This window comes from Entelurus aequoreus, linkage group LG24, assembly GCF_033978785.1.
Source record: "Entelurus aequoreus isolate RoL-2023_Sb linkage group LG24, RoL_Eaeq_v1.1, whole genome shotgun sequence".
In the NCBI taxonomy this organism is placed as follows: domain Eukaryota; kingdom Metazoa; phylum Chordata; class Actinopteri; order Syngnathiformes; family Syngnathidae; genus Entelurus; species Entelurus aequoreus.
The window spans coordinates 22,267,929-22,287,589 of NC_084754.1; the positions used below are offsets into that span (position 1 = coordinate 22,267,929).

The 19,661-nt window shown below is 38.2% G+C and overlaps 1 protein-coding gene across 3 annotated transcripts in view; it reads left to right on the forward strand.

Moving 5' to 3' along the window:
* The first annotated feature begins 3,763 nt into the window (after positions 1-3,763).
* plekhg7 (pleckstrin homology domain containing, family G (with RhoGef domain) member 7) overlaps positions 3,764-19,661 on the forward strand; it is a 46,607-nt gene continuing 30,709 nt past the window's right edge. For all 3 annotated transcript variants that reach the window (XM_062035687.1, XM_062035688.1, XM_062035690.1), the window contains exons 1-3: positions 3,764-4,077; positions 8,086-8,867; positions 18,204-18,226. In XM_062035687.1, the coding sequence (XP_061891671.1) occupies positions 8,232-8,867; positions 18,204-18,226 (659 nt within the window). In that variant the 5' untranslated portion in view covers positions 3,764-4,077; positions 8,086-8,231. The remainder of the gene's footprint in view (positions 4,078-8,085; positions 8,868-18,203; positions 18,227-19,661) is intronic.

Here is a 19,661-nt window from a genome sequence, read left to right on the forward strand (position 1 = left end):
TCAAACACACAGTTTTACTGTTGAAACTGTGTGTAATGTTACAGTGGCCAAAAATACAAAATAAACTTGTCAAATAAAACCTCTGCCTTGTTTTCAATAATTATTTAGGCCTACTACGCTACTGTATTTCAAAGTGGGTCATTATGGTTGTACTTGGAGAGCCAAGTATTTTCTGAGGTGGTTCTTGATAAAAAAAAAGTTCGACAACCACTGTTCTGGATTATAAATCATGCATCACTTTGTATAGTAGAAGGTTGTTGCCATAAACCGAGGAGTTGATCAACTTTGACGTTCAACTTAGACCCAGAGATGACAAGAAAGATACGAAAAGGCGCTCATATAGTTTTTTCTATTGATTTTTTTGAGGATTAGGATTAATTCTTCATCTAAATGGGAACATATGAACATCCCATCAGTCTGCATCCCATTGAGAGCAGACATGTTCGTTTATAGTTTGCATTCAATGTTTAGCACAAACTTGCTGGATCTGCTTATCACTCAGCTTCCAAAAACTCATAACTCATCCTCTGTATATTCAGGCTCAGAAATACAAGGTTCTGGATCATCGTTTGTCCCAAAGTAGTCGTTGTTGGCTCTCATGTAGTCTCTCTTTTTTAGTAGTAGTTGTCTGAAAAAATAATGTTTAAAATGAGCAAATACATAAATAGCAGTGGTGTGCCGTCAGGGCCAGCAAGGCCTTCTCTGCTGGCCTAACATAACCAGAAATTATGATCATAATTAAAGATAAAATATTTTTTTAACTTACTTTCCCTAAATATCTAAAATTATTCATATTCTCTTCGTGTCATATTATGCTCCTTCCAGTGCTGTTTTTAGTTTTAGTTTGTATCCAATCAGAATTCAGCTAGCTTATGTTGCTAGCTGTACTAAATCTGCCAGACACCTTCAGAATCAACAATGCGGGCGTCCGTGCACTGTAAGTGAACGGGGACATACAGGTGGTAGACAGTTGCGATACCCAACTAGATCACGAGTTGTTCTCAGTAAGGCCTTCTAGATGGCCTCACGTAGAACGTGACATTTGTGCGTCCTGTGATTGGATACTAATCGGGACCATTTGCGGATGAATTTGAGAACATAGAGTTAAGAGACAGTTGCGATAGCCGATCATATCGCAAGTTGTTGACAGTAGCTGTTCTGTTACAACTAAAAGTTGTAAACTCTTGTTGTTAAAGTGTGTCATGCTTGTCATTTAATTAACATTGTTACATGTGTATTTGTCGCCATCATGTGGTCAGGGCAGTTAATATATCTTTGAGAATGTGTACTCTGAATCAAACTTTATTGACCGGAAGTTGCATAAGCCAAGCAGAGAAATTTACGGTATATGTTTTAATTGCTGATGCATTTTAATTGATTTTTAAATACGCCAGAAAATTACCCGTTTTGTATACGGTTGATGTGATTCAATGCCCAGTAGGGTGTAAATGTTTTCCTGTATAGTATTTCTCCAGCAATGGTCATGTGGTGACATCAATTATTTTGAGAGGTAATCCTTAAAGTCGGAGATCACTGAAGGCCTGGGTGGGAAATGCACGACCCGCCACTGATAAATAGTATGTGCCTGTTACTACATTACATAAATACTTACAGCGTGTATATAAAATGCTGATAGTTGCTTTTGGATGTTTTTTAAGTGCGTTTTATAGGCGGAACGGACACAATGACATAATGATTCCCATTGTTTCTATTGTTTGCCAGTGTTTATTTACGAGTTAGAATGCATAGAAAAGAAAATCATATGTGTGCTCGTCTCACATAAAAATTGTGGATGATAGGCAAAATTATAAAAAAAAGTGCAGTTCACTTTTAAGATGTCCTATGTTGCTCAAATGTTAGTTATCTTTGTCTTTTACGGTTTTATTCTTCCCTACACACTGATAAGATAATGTTTTGTGTAGACATATTGTGTATCACATCACAGATTTAGTTTTAATAACATTTGTAAAAGTTTCCTTCAGCGTGACCGAATGTGGACTCTCAGTATAATAAAGCAGTGATTCTCAAACTGTGGTATGACAAAAATCCACTTAATTTAATATCCAAACACAGTGTGTAATGTTAAAGTGGCCAAAAATCTTAAATATATATGCGTTAAATAAAACTTCTGCCTTCATTTTAATGAATATATAGCCCTACTATGCAACTGTATTTTAATGTTGGTCATTATGGTGGTACTTGGAGAGCCAAGTGTTTTCGGAGGTGGTACTTGGTGAAAAAAGTTTGAGAACCACTGCAATTAAGCAAACTTCAATATTTTGAATAATTAATCAAAATGGATGAAATGCTCACCAATCCAACAATTTCGTATAATATGCCCAAGTCTATCAATTTAGGACACGTAGTTAATTGTAAAAGCAATCACAATGAGTGGAGAAATGACTAAATTAATATAATGTTATAGTTACATAGATACACTAGGAGGCGCTGGACATCAAGCTAAAAAAATGTCCCCAGCATTGTGAAATCGAATGATATGGCCAACATTGCTCTCTACTGTTCATCATCACTCCTACATTACATTATGGAATCAAAACAATGATTTAATTGATTAATTCAGACTTGATACATCGTTGTGTGTGTTGTAAAATGATATATTTGACTTAAATGATACATACACTTATGATAAAATAGGTTCACACATAAATTTACCACTAATGTGTGTGCGTGCGTGTGTGTTTGTGTGTGTGTGTGTGTGTGTGGGTTTGTATTTCAACCCTTCTTGAGACATCAACAAGGAAACCTACTTTCCATATGAGGACCGGTGAACAAGTTAGGACCGAAATCATGGTCCCAATAAGGAAAACCATTGCATCTAATAGAGAATGTCTCATTTGCACCCCTGGTGGTGAAATCTATCAAAATTAGGGTGGTCCCAAAAAGGAGGGATTTTTCAAATTGACTGTGTGTCGGTTTTAAAAGTGCTCCCCCTCTGGTCAACATATGAAATAACAAGTGTGTGTAAGAAATTGAAATGCGCCCCCATTGGCCAAAATTAATTAAAACAATCAAATAAATGAAAGCAGTCTTTTTCTCACAATGTGTCGACTTTTTTCTTATAAAATTGGGAACAATTTCTCTTATTCTTTCCGTTTCTGTAATATTGCAACATTTTCTCGTAAAATTATCACTTTTTTTTTATGACAAATTGTTACTTTTTAATGCAAAATGGTGACATTTGTCATATACAATTCTGACTTATCACAATATTGCCAATGTTTTTGTTGTTCTTGTAAAATAGTAAAACATTTTTGAGTAAAACTATGACTTTTGTCATTATTTTGCCAAGTAAAATTTCCGATTATTGTTATAATATTGCCAAAATGTTAAAGTTTTCTTATAAAATTGTGACTTTTGTCGAGTACAATTACGACTATGTTCATTAAATTGTCAAAATGTTAAGCTTTTCTTGGAAAACTGAGACTGTTATTGGGTAAAATTCCAACTTTTATCATAATATTGCACAAATGTTCAGTTTTTCTTGTAACATTTTGACTTGTGTTATAATACTGCCAAAATTTTAAGTTTTTCTTGTGAAATTGTGACCTTTTTCTTGTGAAATTCCAACTCATTTTTCACAACAAGCTTTTTTATATTTACATAGTTTGCATATATTATTTTTTTTTTAAATACAAATCTTTTATATATCTGGAAAGGGTGGTCATAATAAGGTAGGCATTTTTCGGAGGTCTCAAAAAGGCAACAAATACAAGAGTGAGTGAGTGAGTGAGTGAGTGAGTGAGTGAGTGAGTGAGTGAGTGTGTGTGGTCAAAGACACTAGTGATGTTTCCATGCAGGCGGTGCTCAGGCGCACCTTTCCCTCAGCTTGGCTAACTGGCTAACACGCCCTATGTTGCCATTCCACCTGCTTCTTCTTTAGTGGTGTTTGCCTACCGAACACACGCAGTCATCCGGGTGATACTTTGTGCCTTAAAATCTCTTGGGAATCTTTCGTTTTTTTTTTCGGGTTTCGTTTGGCACTAGCCGGGCAGCAGGACTCCCCCTCTTCCGCCAACTACGCACAGGTCTTGGCCGTTACTTTGCACTCATAATCAAGTAAGTTGCCATATGTCTGTTTCTTGTCAAACTTTGATAGGCGCCAGGTGATTAGACACAGGTGCCATCCGTTGGTGTTAATGACCGATGCAACGTTACGCCTTCTTCGTCGCCTGACGAGCTCAAAAGAGCAGGTGGCTCGATTTTAAGTTGCCGGAGTTCATTTCAAAGTAGTGAAAATAACCGTGGAAGCGACTCCGTTTTTAAAGGCGAATTTAACACGCTGTTATCCTTTTAGTGCAGTGGTTCTTAACCTTGTTGGAGGTACCGAACCCCACCAGTTTCATATGCGCATTCACCGGACCCTTCTTTAGTGAAATATAAAATGTTGTTTTTTTTCAAATTCAAGGCAAAGTTATGTTTTTGGTAACACTTTAGTATGGGGAACATATTCTAAGTAATAGACTTAATTTAGAGTTATTTGGTTAGGGTTATAATAAGGCCATGCCGAATAAGGCATTATTAATAATGACTAGTTAAGAGCCAATATTTTACGAATTTGCATGTTAATAAACAACTAATTAATGGTGAATATGTTCCCCTTACTAAAGTGTTACCATGTTTTTTTTTTACTGGTGCACAGAATGAACCGCGCATGAACATCACCTTGTTCAAACAACAAAACCAACAGTGCATAAACTCACAACAAATCACACACCTGCAAATCAGTCAGCTGTTGCTGTATCCGTAATACGCCGATAGGGAGAAGTTTGTATTTACACGATGAGTCGGGTGTGTTTTGACCTCCGCTGAACCCCTGAGGCAGACTCACCGAACCCCTAGGGTTCGATCGAACCCAGGTTAAGAACCACTGTGAACATACGTGATGTAATTTTTGACTCACGCAATTGACACATGGAATAAACCTTATAATCTAACTACCCGGTTTATAATGCGCCCACACTTATTTTAAATTTGTCAAAATTCTTACACACTCACTGTTATTTTTATGGTCAGAATTACACGTATACATTCTTTTTTTATTTCATTTATTTCAGGCAATGACATCAATCAATCAATCAATTACCATGATTTGATTTTCGTGGACCCCGACTTAAACAAGTTGAAAAACTTATTTGCGTGTTACCATTTAGTGGTCAATTGTACGGAATATGTACCGAACGGTGCAATCTACTAATAAAAGTTTCAATCAATCAAAAATGTTTACTTATATAGCCTGGGGGGGGGTTACCCAGATATGCGGTCCTCTCCAAGGTTTCTCATAGTCATTCACATCGACGTCCCACTGGGGTGAGTTTTCCTTGCCCTTATGTGGGCTTTGTACCGAGGATGTTGTTGTGGCTTGTGCAGCCCTTTGAGACACTTGTGATTTAGGGCTATATAAATAAACATTGATTGATTGACATTGATTGATAGCCCTAAATCACGAGTGTCTCAAAGTGCTGCACAAGCCACAACGACATCCTCAGATGCCACATCAGGGCAAGAAAAAAACTCAACCCAATGGGATGACAATGACAAACCTTGGAGACAAAAACAAGTACAAGGTAGACAACACATAATAATATCAATTAATATAATACAAAAGGTAATGTACAGTATGTAAGCATGATGGTCCAGGTGTGCCTGAAATAGAGTGGGAAGAAGATAATTTATTTAATCCCACCCCCAGTTCTCTATTCAGTGATTAATACATTGAGTTTCACTGTTACTTTGTTTAAGGATTATAATACAAATGTTGTATCATGGTGGCATTATAACAGGTAACAATAATTATTGCACTGCAACAATAATTTGTATCAACAATGTAGGAAGAATGAACATACCAACAATGGTAATAGACAAAATATCAACAATGGTAATAGACAACATAGCAATAATGGTAAGGAAACATTGAGCATAGAGATGATAAATGCTTTAAAATGTAATATCGGAAATTATCTGTATCGTTTTTTTTATTATCGGTATCGTTTTTTTTTCATTTTATTTTATTTTTTTATTAAATCAACATAAAAAACACAAGATACACTTACAATTAGTGCACCAACCCAAAAAACCTCCCTCCCCCATTTACACTCATTCACACAAAAGGGTTGTTTCTTTCTGTTATTGGTTCCTACATTATATATCAATATATATCAATACGGTCTGCAAGGGATACAGTCCGTAAGCACACATGATTGTGCGTGCTGCTGGTCCACTAATGGTACTAACCTTTAACAGTTAATTTTACTCATTTTCATTCATTACTAGTTTCTATGTAACTGTTTTTATATTGTTTTACTTTCTTTTTTATACAAGAACATGTTTTTAATTTATTTATCTTATTTTATTACTTTTTTTTTATTAAAAGGACCTTATCTTCACCATACCTGGTTGTCCAAATTAGGCATAATAATGTGTTAATTCCACGACTGTATCAATCAATCAATCAATCAATGTTTATTTATATAGCCCTAAATCACAAGTGTCTCAAAGGGCTGTACAAGCCACAACGACATCCTCGGTGTCGAGTGGGTCTGACATAATATTGTGAAAGTCCAACACATCAGCGAAAGTCCAGTCCATGGTGGGGCCAGCGGGAACCATCCCGAGCGGAGACGGGTCAGCAGCGTAGAGATGTCCCCATCCGATGGACAGGCTAGCGGTCCACCCCGGAGCAGAGTAGAAAAGAAAAGAAAAGAAACGGCAGATCAACTGGTCTAAAAAGGGAGTCTATTTAAAGGCTAGAGTATACAAATGAGTTTTAAGATGAGACTTAAATGCTTCTACTGAGGTAGCATCTCTAACTTTTACCGGGAGGGCATTCCATAGTATTGGAGCCCGAATAGAAAACGCTCTATAGCCCGCAGACTTTTTTTGGGCTCTGGGAATCACTAATAAGCCGGAGTTCTTTGAACGCAGATTTCTTGCCGGGACATATGGTACAATACAATCGGCAAGATAGGCTGGAGCTAAACCGTGTAGTATTTTATACGTAAGTAGTAAAACCTTAAAGTCGCATCTTAGGTGCACAGGAAGCCAGTGCAAGTGAGCCAGTATAGGCGTAATATGATCAAACTTTCTTGTTTTTGTCAAAAGTCTAGCAGCCGCATTTTGTACCAACTGTAATCTTTTAATGCTAGACATAGGGAGGCCCGAAAATAAAACGTTACAGTAATCGAGACGAGATGTAACGAACGCATGAATAATGATCTCAGCATCGCTTGTGGACAAAATGGAACGAATTTTAGCGATATTACGGAGATGAAAGAAGGCCGTTTTAGTAACACTCTTAATGTGTGACTCAAACGAGAGAGTTGGGTCGAAGATAATACCCAGATTCTTTACCGAGTCGCCTTGTTTAATTGTTTGGTTGTCAAATGTTAAGGTGGTATTATTAAATAGATGTCGGTGTTGAGCAGGACCGATAATCAGCATTTCCGTTTTCTTAGCGTTGAGTTGCAAAAAGTTAGCGGACATCCATTGTTTAATTTCATTAAGACACGCCTCCAGCTGACTACAATCCGGCGTGTTGGTCAGCTTTAGGGGCATGTAGAGTTGGGTGTCATCAGCATAACAGTGAAAGCTAACACCGTATTTGCGTATAATGTCACCTAGCGGCAGCATGTAAATACTAAAGAGTGCAGGGCCAAGAACCGAACCCTGGGGAACTCCGCACGTTACCTTAACATAGTCCGAGGTCACATTGTTATGGGAGACACACTGCATCCTGTCAGTAAGATAAGAGTTATCGGTATCGGTATCGGTAATTAAGAGTTGGACAATATCGGGATATCGGCAAAAAGCCATTATCGGACATCCCTAATTGAGCACATGTTAACACTTTGAGACATAATACAACAGCAGGTCAAATTAAAGACCCTCATCTCTATATTTGAACCAGATGCAATGTTTTGTATAATAGTTTAAATATAAATTAAATATATATTTTGTATAATAGTTTAAATTGATTAATTAACATTAAATGTTTTAGTTTTAGTAGGCCAACCAACTGTTATGTTTTGCTTGGCGGGTACTGACTTTTTGTTTAATTTCTCTCCCTAGAATCTTGTGAGGTTATTGGTGTGAATGGCGTTGGAATGCTGCAGGATTTTCATCCGACCTTTAATCAAGAGGCAAATGTGCAGCCAGACCACTAAACCGCATGCTTTCTGAACGCATTGCTGCTCTACAATGCCTTTGAGGCTAAAATGTCTACAATAAAGCATGTTGTCCTGAAGGACAATCAGCAGGATGCTGAGAGAAAGATGGACTGGGGTTACATTGAATGGGTGGAAAATGAAGTTGTCCCATCAGGTGTGGTAAATGCAGAGACACAAACAGACGGCGGCGGGCCTTCTGAACACAAGGAGTGTCAAACCAGCAACCCGGTGATAATGCACATCGAACTTACACGGACACACTCCAAATTGAGGCATTCACCCTTGCTTGATAATGATGGAATGGTAGCGCCTTTCTTCCAGTTTGACCGGCAGGCTCCCGGTCGCATCTCCACCTCTCCTACCTTGAGGAGGATTAGGAGCACCCGGCGTCCCGTGTTGGACTGCTGGGATCCTGCTGGGATGGGGAGCACACAGGAAGACCCCTCAAAACCAATCTCGTCATCACCTTTACACAGAGTAAAGTCTCCTCTTGCCATGAGCCCCCTCTTCTCCGATTGGGCGATCTGTCATGAACATCCGCCAATTTCATCCTGTGGCCGAGAGAGAACCAGATCACATAGATCAAAGACGTTTGACAATGGTACCGCTTCCATAAAGCCAGAATGTCGCAGTGCTCATCCTACGATTATGAAAGAGTTTGGATTTCCTGATGGTGAATTACAGGTGAGCACTGTTGTTTTATATTCAAAACACCTTGGAATACAGACCAGTACCTCAGTTTTCATTAGTAACCTATTCCAAAAAGTCAGACAAAAACTGAAATGTACATTAACGAAAGCAAATTTTTCCCATTATGTAAATCCAAATAATTTATTCTAGACACCCAAAAATATTTACACAAATCTAGGGCTGCAACAATTAATCAATTACATTAATTAGAAAAAAGCTTTGATTTACATTTGATTGTTTTGATTAATTGTTCCATGAGTTTAAGTAAATACAATTTTTATAAAAAATTTAATAAAGTACAGACCGCATGGTGTACCTGAAACTTTACATACCCAGACATAGTTTCAGCAGGGCCGCTGCGAAAGAGCGCACATGAGAGCGGTGGTGTGTAGGTGCCGAGATCTGTGTGACGCCAAAAAGCAGATTGTTTTTTATTTTTATTATTGCACACGTTATTAGTGCAATTTCAATGTTGATGATGTGCATAATATATCAGAAAAAAAAGAATTAAGGTTATAGCAAGCATAAAAATCACTGTTTATTTCAACAATCCATCCATGTATTTTCTACCACATGTCCCTCTCAGGGTCGCCGGGGGGCAGAGGGGTTGGAGCCTATTCCAGCTCCACTTAGGCAGAAGGCAGGATAAACCCCTGGACAAGTCTGTAGCCACTTCATTGCAGGGCCAACACAGAGACGGACAACCATTCACACTCACATTCACACACCAGGGGCAATTTAGTGTTGCCAATCAACCTATCTCCAACCATTTTCCCTAAAGTACGCATTGAGGCTATAAATTGTGCTTTATCCGATTTACGCAATAGAAATAAACAAACTAATAGATTACTCGATTACTAAAATAACTGATAGCTGCAGCACTACACAAATCACATATAATGGAGAATAAGGATAGTTTTCTTATTAGTTTTAGTTTTTATTAGTTATGTATGTTGTCGGCTAATAGTTGCTTGTATTCCGACATGTGACTTCTTCCTGGAAGTGAAAACCAGTGGAGGTCAACCATGCCAAAATGGCTGTTGTACAACAAGCAGCACACAAACTGAGTACAAAAGAGGTGTAAATCTTCCTGCAAAAAACAGATACAAGCGGAAAGGAAATCAGTATCAAGACTCTCCCGGATAAATATGCATTGTTCTTGCTCGGGTAAGGTTGCATTTTATGATTTAACTTCACGTCTAAATCAGCCATCTTTTGTTGCTGTTGTTGTACGCATCGTTTACGACTAGCGTGTTTTTCCCCGTCTTTATAAATATAAGTTTAGATGTCAACATTGTGTGTTTATGCTGAAAGCTTTATTTATGAATGTTGTCTTTGTTAAGAGCTTAACTCTTAGGTTTTGCTCACATTTGCTTTCTTTTATTTCGACACGCCGAGTTGGTGCTTTTCGAAACACTTGTAGCAAACATGCGTTTTAAGAAATACAAATAATATAAAGATAATACTTAAATGAGAAATAATAACCGTTAAAAGTATATCAAACTCAGGCATTCTTTGGCTCTGCTCCTTTGGACTGGAGCGTGAACTGCATGCTTTTGTTGTCGTCGTTTCGTAAAATCTTGCACTCTTCTGCCCTTTTTGAGTACCTCTTGAGAAACTCTGAAGAAGCGTTTATTTTTGCGATTTGAACGATTCGTATATACTTTGAGAACGGCTAAATGGCGCATAGTACCCATTGATAACAGAGCTAGCTAGACCACCACGCAAATTCAATGGGCGGGACGGGACGTAAACCGGACGTGACATCAGTAAAATCCAAGTAATAGCGATTTGCCATAGTTTAGATTGTATCATTGTATGTATAGCCTATTGTGATGACATGACTGTGACTTGTTGGTTGCTTCTCTGGACCTGCTTTTGTGTATGTGCATGAAGCAGCCATGAAAGGCAGCCTGAATGCCAGACTTTTTCCTCAGGCCGACGACTACATTTTATTCAATTACTAATTGTAAAAAAAATATATGTTGTGTTAAAACACTAATGGTAACGTAAGCGAACCGTTTTGTAACTTTCAGTAAGTTGCAAATAGCTCCTTTCTGTGTCCCTAGAGAATATTGACTTTAAGATATTTTTTAAGTTGTCCATCCATCCATCCATCTTTTTCTGCTTATCTATATTTTAATTATCTATATTTAAATTAAACATTTACACAGCTGATGATTTTTATATTTTACATATATATGCTATTAAGTGATCATTTACAAGGCCTACATGGCTTACAGAAACCTTCAGGGAAAAAAAATGAATTTGATCATCTTGTAACTCAAGAGTTTACCCTACATGTAATTGAGCATGGCGGCCTGCCATAGCAAAATAAAATTCGCCACACATTCAAAAGGAGTTTTTTTTTTACCGTGAAAACAAATTTAAATAATATAATGTAATGTGCTTCATAAATAAAGTTGATTTGATTTGTAGAGTCCTAAAAAAGTCGAACAAAGTCCGATCTTGCCAATCTTATGCTAACAATTCCAACAAAAGCCGCAACTGTCCTCTTACATTTTGTAGATCCATCCATCCATCCATTTTCTACCTCTTGTCCCTCCTGGGGTCCCCGGGGGCCTGGACATACTTGCCAACCCTCCTGATTTTCCCGGGAGACTCCCGAATTTCAGTGCCCCTCCTGAAAATCTCCCGGGCCAACCATCCTCCCGAATTTCTCCCGATTTCCACCCGGACAACAATATTTGGGGCGTGCCTTAAAGGCACTGCCTTTAGCGTCCTTTACAACCTGTCGTCAGGTCCGCTTTTCATCCATACAAACAGCAGGCCGGCCCAGTCACATAATAAATGCGGCTTTTATGCACAAATAAGTGAATGCAAGGCATACTTGATCAACAGCCATACAGGTCACACTGAGGATAGCCGTATAAACAACTTTAACACTGTTACAAATATGCGCCACACTGTGAACCCACACCAAACAAGAATGACAAACACATTTCGGGAGAACATCCGCACCGTAACACAACAGAACAAATACCCAGAACCCCTTGCAGCACTAACTCTTTCGGGACGCTACAATATACACCCCCGTTACCACCAAACCCCAACCCCGCTACCAGAAAACCCCGCCCCTGTGAACACACTGTGTTCACGGAGAATGAGGAAGTGTTGTGTCAGGGGACGCACCGAGACAGACGTGTGTGTTGGAACTGGACCAATTGTTAGCATAAGATTGGCAATAAAAGTTAAAAACAGCGTCAGACTTTGTGTGTCTTGTTCTAGACACATTGCAATATATTTCTTTAATTTGTCTACGTAAAAAATTCAAATTTTCAAGGTGTGGCGGCATTAACTGTCAGTGCGCCACAATTTAATCTATTAAGGGGAAACACTGATATATATGAGACTAATTAATAACATTTGTTTTTAAATGTATGTATAACATTTCTTTAGCCTTTTTAATAAAAATATATGCATCATTACAGATATTGTACCCCCACCACACCTCTAACCACGCCCCCACTGCCACAGGTATATTGGCAATCTGGGGGAAACCCTGTAACTTATGTAAATATTAATGATGCAACGTCTGCCATTATGAAAATAAACACCTGGGATGTAATTCTGATCATGTCATTGACAATGTAATTCTTGGACCAAAATGTAATTATTTTTTTGCCTAGTCACTCCCATGACTGCTGCTTCTGTTTACTTGCTGACCACTGTAGTAATTGCAACTCACCAAACTATGTTAAAATACAATGTTGTAATAATAATATAATAAGATAAATATATATTTTTACATTTTTAACGTAATCGAACGTTAAAAAACTAAAATATTTAAGTTAAAAAAAGTCAAGTAATTTCGAGTCAAAGTAAAGTCTAATCTTTCATCAGTGTTGGTCAAGTAAGTCCTCAAGTTTGTAACTCAACTCCAGTCAAGTCATGTGACTTGAGTCCTCCACTAGTGGTTGGGCCATACAATAACTAGGATGCTATTACAAAACCAAGGCAAAAATATAGTGAACATTTTAGTCAAAAACCAAATCATATGAAAAGTAGGGCGTACAAAGACCAAGCTACCATTATATAGTATTTTTTTCTAATTGATACAATAAGTAGCTTCTCATTTGTTAAACAACCATGTAGAAAAACGCATCGCGTGGTTATGGAAAAGTTGTTAATGTGTTTTAGAAGGTGGATAAATTATTGGCAAGTATAAACATTTGAAAACATTAAGGAGATTTCTGGAAATACTCAAATCAGGTTAAGAACAGTCCAACGCGTTTATTAAAATATGGAAGAACGGTGGGGAAAGTTTGCGCAGTGGTCCGAATCTCCCGTCATTAATACAAGAAAAACGTACGCCACAGAATTAAATATAACATTGCAGAAGCTTGTGGAAAAAATAGCGTAGGGAAACCTAAAGATGGTCCAATTAAATATTAGTGTGACTTTTTTGGCCAGGTAGTATGTAAACTGGATCTGGTGGCTGCTACTGCTGGTTAGCTAATGTTTTTTTAAGGCATCATTTTTGCAGTTTGTACAACATTGCCATAACCACAGATATTTTAGGTTAAATACCTTTTTAAAAGAGCTTAATTATTTATACAAAATTTACATTACATTACATACATTATTTATTACTATAAATCGGATATCTGCAGTTAACCATTACAGTACTGCCACATACAAATCACTGACACACAGGAGGATTAGGCAGCTATCCAGCAACTAGTGAGCAGGTTTGGGATTTAAGTGGACTGTTTTAGGGTGAACAGGTGGAGGGGCCCTTGCCTACTGTATATCATTTGGGAGACTTGAACTTGGGGCCCTCCGGTCACTGAACACATTTCACCATGCAATAGTCAGGTGTGGATTTGAATCCACAGCCTGTAAATTAAATTGTTACACATTCCTTACTAGTGGAAGTCCTATCAGGCTCACTCTGCCTTGCCCCCTGTGGTGGTCATCCACAAAGCAGTCTTTTGACAGCCAATGAATCAGCAGTTACATGCACTGACAGCTCGGACCGAGTCTACTGCCTCGAGAGGCCTGGGAAGTGGTCTCCCTGGGTCCTCAATCGCGGCAGTCAGCAGTCACCCAATAAAGGAGGGGTCAGTGAGCGATGGAAGTGGATAATGGGAAATCTATTCATCAGCTACTGCTATTCAACTGAGCACATTCTCAATAGCGTGTCTGCATTCTCCTCAGATATCAGAGGCTTTTGAATTTGAGTGACCACTTAAAACACTTTCAAATTTGAATGTCTTTGAAAGTGATATAATACTGTCGTTTGCTATAAAAGCACTTTGCATTCGCTGTGGAATGCAGAGTATACTGTAAGACAAAGTAGGAGCATGAGTTTTGATCCTAGCCTAGGTGGTTATGTTTGTTAGTAGAATTAACAACTATTTGAAAATAAAATGATTGTAGAATTAACTGTATGCAAACAAAATGTTGTTAAAGGGCAAAGGAAGATCCCAGAATATCCAGGTTAAAGTCGTGGATCTTGTTTACCATTGTCTGTAAAGGTTCTTGTAAAATATGTTGCCAAAACCAGGTGTTTCCTATGCAATTATGTATGGTGTCCCGCCATGAATACATTTGGACTACCACAAATAGATTTTTGAATTTTATTTTAAATTACTCTTTTTGGCATTGCAGGAAGTTAAAGACCTAACGATAAATAGTATTCATGATTAAGTGTGGTAAAAATCCCGACGTTTAGTATTACGATTTTGTATTATAGTCATCGTAAAACTGTGATTGGTAACCACACTTTGATATGCTCGCAGACCGGTGACACTGCTCATTTACTGAGCTTGCTTATCTGCTAACATGATTACAAGAGACATTAACGGCTTTCACCTTTAGGGAAGTCCATATTGATCAATCTATATTGGAAGGAATATGACACGGATGTGTCTACGACAAAAAGTCAAATTAACCGGAAGTGAAGCGCACAACACTGTTTTGCTTTTATCATTAAAAAACACTTATAAATAAAATATAATTAAACACTCAAAGATAACGTGGCTCTGAAAGAAGAAACAAGAACAATATTTATTCTAGCAAGAAAGTATATTGTGCATCTATTTCATTGATTTGAAAACTCATGGACATTTTTTTTTTTTTTTTACAAGAGTGACCTGGCTAACATCCGACATCCCGACTCAATTAAAAATCTCCGGGATTGTGACATTTTTGTGGGGGTATAAAATACTCAAGTTTGTCAATGAAATTCTAAAAATAATAATTACATATTGTGTGAATGTGTCATATTAAGCTTGCAATCAGAGCAGCATTGAAGACGCCCAAAATGTTTCAAAATCAGCAGTATCTGACGGTGTACTGCCATTGTGGACACTGTGCGCGGAGTACACCTGGCTAGCATATTAGCATATAACATCAATTGTTAGCAACCTAGCAAACACATTGACTCCGTCAATAGATATGGACAAAGACACCATTAAAGCATGAGGTGAGACAAAGTAGACTCACTTAGAACTTTGTCAGGTACATCACGCAGAAATATTAACTAGTTAGCCAGCATGCCAACTCAGGCACGCTAGGACAGTTGAATAGTAGTTTAAACTTACTTGCTAACATTTTTGCAGCAGAACACTCCATTGTGCATCTTTTACTTTTACACATGATCCTTAAAGGCCTACTGAAATGAATTTTTTTTTATTTAAACGGGGATAGCAGATCTATTCTAACCCTTCGCGATATTGCCATATTTTTGCTGAAAGGATTTAGTATAAAACAACGACGATAAAGATCGCAACTTTTGGTATCTGATTAAAAAAAAGGCTTGCCCCTACCGGAAGTAGCGTGACGTAGTCAATTGAACATATCCGCAAAGTTCCCTATTGTTTACAATGATGGCCGCCAGAAGTGAGAGAGATTCGGACCGAGAAAGCGACGATTTCCCCATTAATTTGAGCGAGGATGAAAGATTTGTGGATGAGGAAAATGCAAGTGAAGGACTAGTGGGGAGTGGAAACGATTCAGATAGGGAAGATGCTGTGAGAGCCGGGGGTGACCTGATATTCAGCTGGGAATGACTACAACAGTAAATAAACACAAGACATATATATACTCTATTAGCCACAACACAACCAGGCTTATATTTAATATGCCACAAATTAATCCCGCATAAAAACACCTAGGTGTTTGTTATGCTAGCTCCTAGCTCCTAGCTACTAGCTCGAGCTAGTTATAGCTCGAGCGGGTTATATGGACGGGATCCCGTATATATAACCCGCCAATACAATTCAAACACCTGCACAACACACACACTCACTCAGCCCAAAGGACCGTTCACCTAACCCAAGGTTCATAAAGCTTATATAGTTAACCAAAGTTACGTATGTGACACGCACGTATGGGCAAGCGATCAAATGTTTGGAAGCGCGCGGGTGGGACCTGATATTCAGCTGGGAATGACTACAACAGTAAATAAACACAAGACATATATATACTCTATTAGCCACAACACAACCCGGCTTATATTTAATATGCCACAAATTAATCCCGCATAACAAACACCTAGGTGTTTGTTATGCTAGCTCCTAGCTCCTAGCTACTAGCTTGAGCTAGTTATAGCAAGCGATCAAATGTTTGGAAGTGCAGCTACGTACTCACGGTATCGCGTCTGTGTATCCAAATCAAAGTCCTCCTGGTTAGAGTCTCTGTTGTCCGAGTTCTTCGATCTTGACTGCATCTTTCGGGAATGAAAACAAACACCGGCTGTGTTGTGTTGCTGACTTCCCTCGCAAAATATCCGCTTCGCACAGACAACTTTCTTCTTTGCTTGCTCAGCTTTTCTCCATAATGCAATGAACAAATTGCAACAGATTCACTAACACAGATGTCCAGAATACTGTGGAATAATGAGATGAAAACAGAGCTATTTCGTATTGGCTTCAATGGGGAAGCCATACCTCTGTTAAACTGGCTACGTCACGCGCATACGTCATCATACCGAGACGTTTTCAAGCGGAAGTGTGGCGGGAAATTTAAAATGTCACTTTATAAGTTAACCCGGCCGTATTGGCATGTGTTGCAATGTTAAGATTTCATCATTGATATATAAACTATCAGACTGCGTGGTCGGTAGTAGTGGGTTTCAGTAGGCCTTTAAAGAACATACAGTACCTGTCATACAGAAGATCTATGACTCGAGTGATCTACTGGATTACAAACACCAAAGGTTTGCAACTATGTTCAGTGTTTCCCATAAACTGACAAGATACCTGTGGCGGTGGGGGCGTGGCTATGGGCGTGGTCACCATGACATCATCATGAATCAATTTGCATAATTTACTACAATGATATGATTTTCTCTAAAAAGGCTCAAAAAATGCATACTTACTAATTAATAATAACAGTTTTGTTTTAAACATCCATCCATCCATTTTACAATATAATAACAACACTTTATGCACATATTTATATACAGATTTGAAGAATAAGTCATTCACTGAAATATATTAATTAATTGTGGTTCTTACAAAAAATATATCTTATAAAAATATAAAAGCTAAAATGTCTCTTAAAGCTCTGCCCCTTTAATTAGTGCATACTAAATAATTTAACTTTAGCCTACTACTACAACCATATTATTTACCAGCAACATAAAGTGAAACAGAGGCAGAGGTGTCCTGCCACAGTCAGTAACAAATAAACAGAAAACAGTAGTGGTGGTAGATAGACACAAAGCTTCATCAAACATCTGATCCACTGAACAAAGAGCTCCAAAAATCTTGATCCTACACTTCTCTTTTGTAAAGTAAATCTGAACAGCCGATATGGGCATCTACATCAACTATATGATTTGCCTGAGAAGCTGGACAGGACAAAAAAAAAAAAATTATTATTATTTTTTTTTAAATAAAAAAAAGTTTTGTGGCGGCCTTAATTCTTTCGTGGCGGGCCGCCACAAATAAATGAATGTGTGGGAAACACTGATGTTGTAAGATTAAAATAAGAACAACACAAATTGCAAAAATTGAGCAATCATCTATTATGTACTGAGAAAAATGTGAAATGTTGATACTACTAACACAAAGAGTTGTCTATGTAACAAAAACACATGAGCCATAGCCAATTATGTAAATTAGAGGACAACCTCCCAAACCACAAATCCAAATCCTGCAGATTAGAGTCCTATGGTACACTGCTAAACCGCTAGTTAATAATGTGTCTCTCAATGACAAAACTCAGGCTTACAGTATGCAGGAGGTAGCTATTTGATGTTAAAGTGTTTTTATAGCTCTACTTAAGTAATGTAGTTTCACATGACCTGGCATGAATAGAAAACTTTGCAATGACTGAATCATTGTCCTCTTTTTGCAGGAGCGGGAGCATCGTCCTAACAGGTGAGGGTTTTGCATGCTGTCTGCAACAGTGTCATCCAAATGCAACTTTTGATGGGAACATGTTTACATTTTAGGAATATTAAAATTAAAACACCCCCTCTCATCCACAATCTTGAATCCTTTTTAATTTTCACAGTGAGCTGGCTCTATTATGACTGTTTTTATTCGGCTGCACAAAAACATAAGCCACCCCATCTTGTGCAAACACTTTGAGGGCCTTGCCTTGTGTCACTGGGCACCCGTGATGCTACCTTTTTGTTTAAGGCCCTCAATTGTGAATTAATTGTCATTCTTGTCTTTGTTAGTGAAGCACAAGCTTGGTAGGTTAAGTTTTGAGAGTCCCATGGTTATGCGTGGACTACACAAACCCCCATTAATGCTGTTGTCCCTTGCTGCCACCCACACCCCTCCTAATGGGCGGCTGGGTTCTTCCCCTCGTTGGATAATTAGGCAGCTATTGTCCCTTTTAATTACATGCTGGCACTGCACCTCTAATAGTGGCCCAGCCCTGCAAAGCCACTGGTGGGGACATTTTTGTTTTTGTGCATCATTATTTCTCTTTTGAGCATAGAACAAAGCAGCCATTTTTTCAAGTGCCCTCGGTGGACACAGAGGAGGCTTTCTGAGTCGCCACAAAGCAACAGGATTGTCATTGTGAGAATACTTTGGAATGAAGAGTAAGGATGCTCTGACCTGCTTTGCAAACAGCTTTCTGTGCCTTTCTTCCAGTCTCATTATCCATGTGTGCACCTCAGGTGATTCTGCTCGCTCACTGTTATCTCTTCTAATGTTGACTCAGTATTCATTACCTGAAAGGATTGGTTTGCACTTTCACAGACAGTGAATACTCACTGTTCAAACGCCACTAATTCATCCATGATTTCCGCCTGCAGCCATTTGTGTTTGCTTGACAGCTGAGCAGGCACAATGCAGAAATGTAAACTATATAGGGAAGAAAAACTATCGCTAGCCGGGGCAAATGAGAGGCAGTATTGTTCTCATTGCTTGTACTTCTGCTTGCATATAGATTATGCTTTGAAAATCAAGAACTATAACACTTTTGATTGCCTCTGAGTTTGTAATATTTTAGCTACTCCATTTAGTCCAAATATCCAAAACACATTTAAGTATAATGCAGTCTACTGTAGTTCTACACCACTGCAAATAAACTCCACAGAATTATTAATACTGTTTCTGTATTGCATCTAATTAGATTGTGCGAGCAGTTCAGTCGCATTCACACGTGCGAATACAGATTTTACCCTTTATTTAGCCTTTTGCTCCTGAAATAAACCCATCCAAATTTGATCAAATTAGAGTAAGATTTTCGCCTATCTGTAAGACATGCACCTGGGGATAGGTTGATTGGCAACGTGAATATTGTCTGTCTATCTGTGTTGACCCTGTGATGAGGTGGCGACTTGTCCAGGGTGTA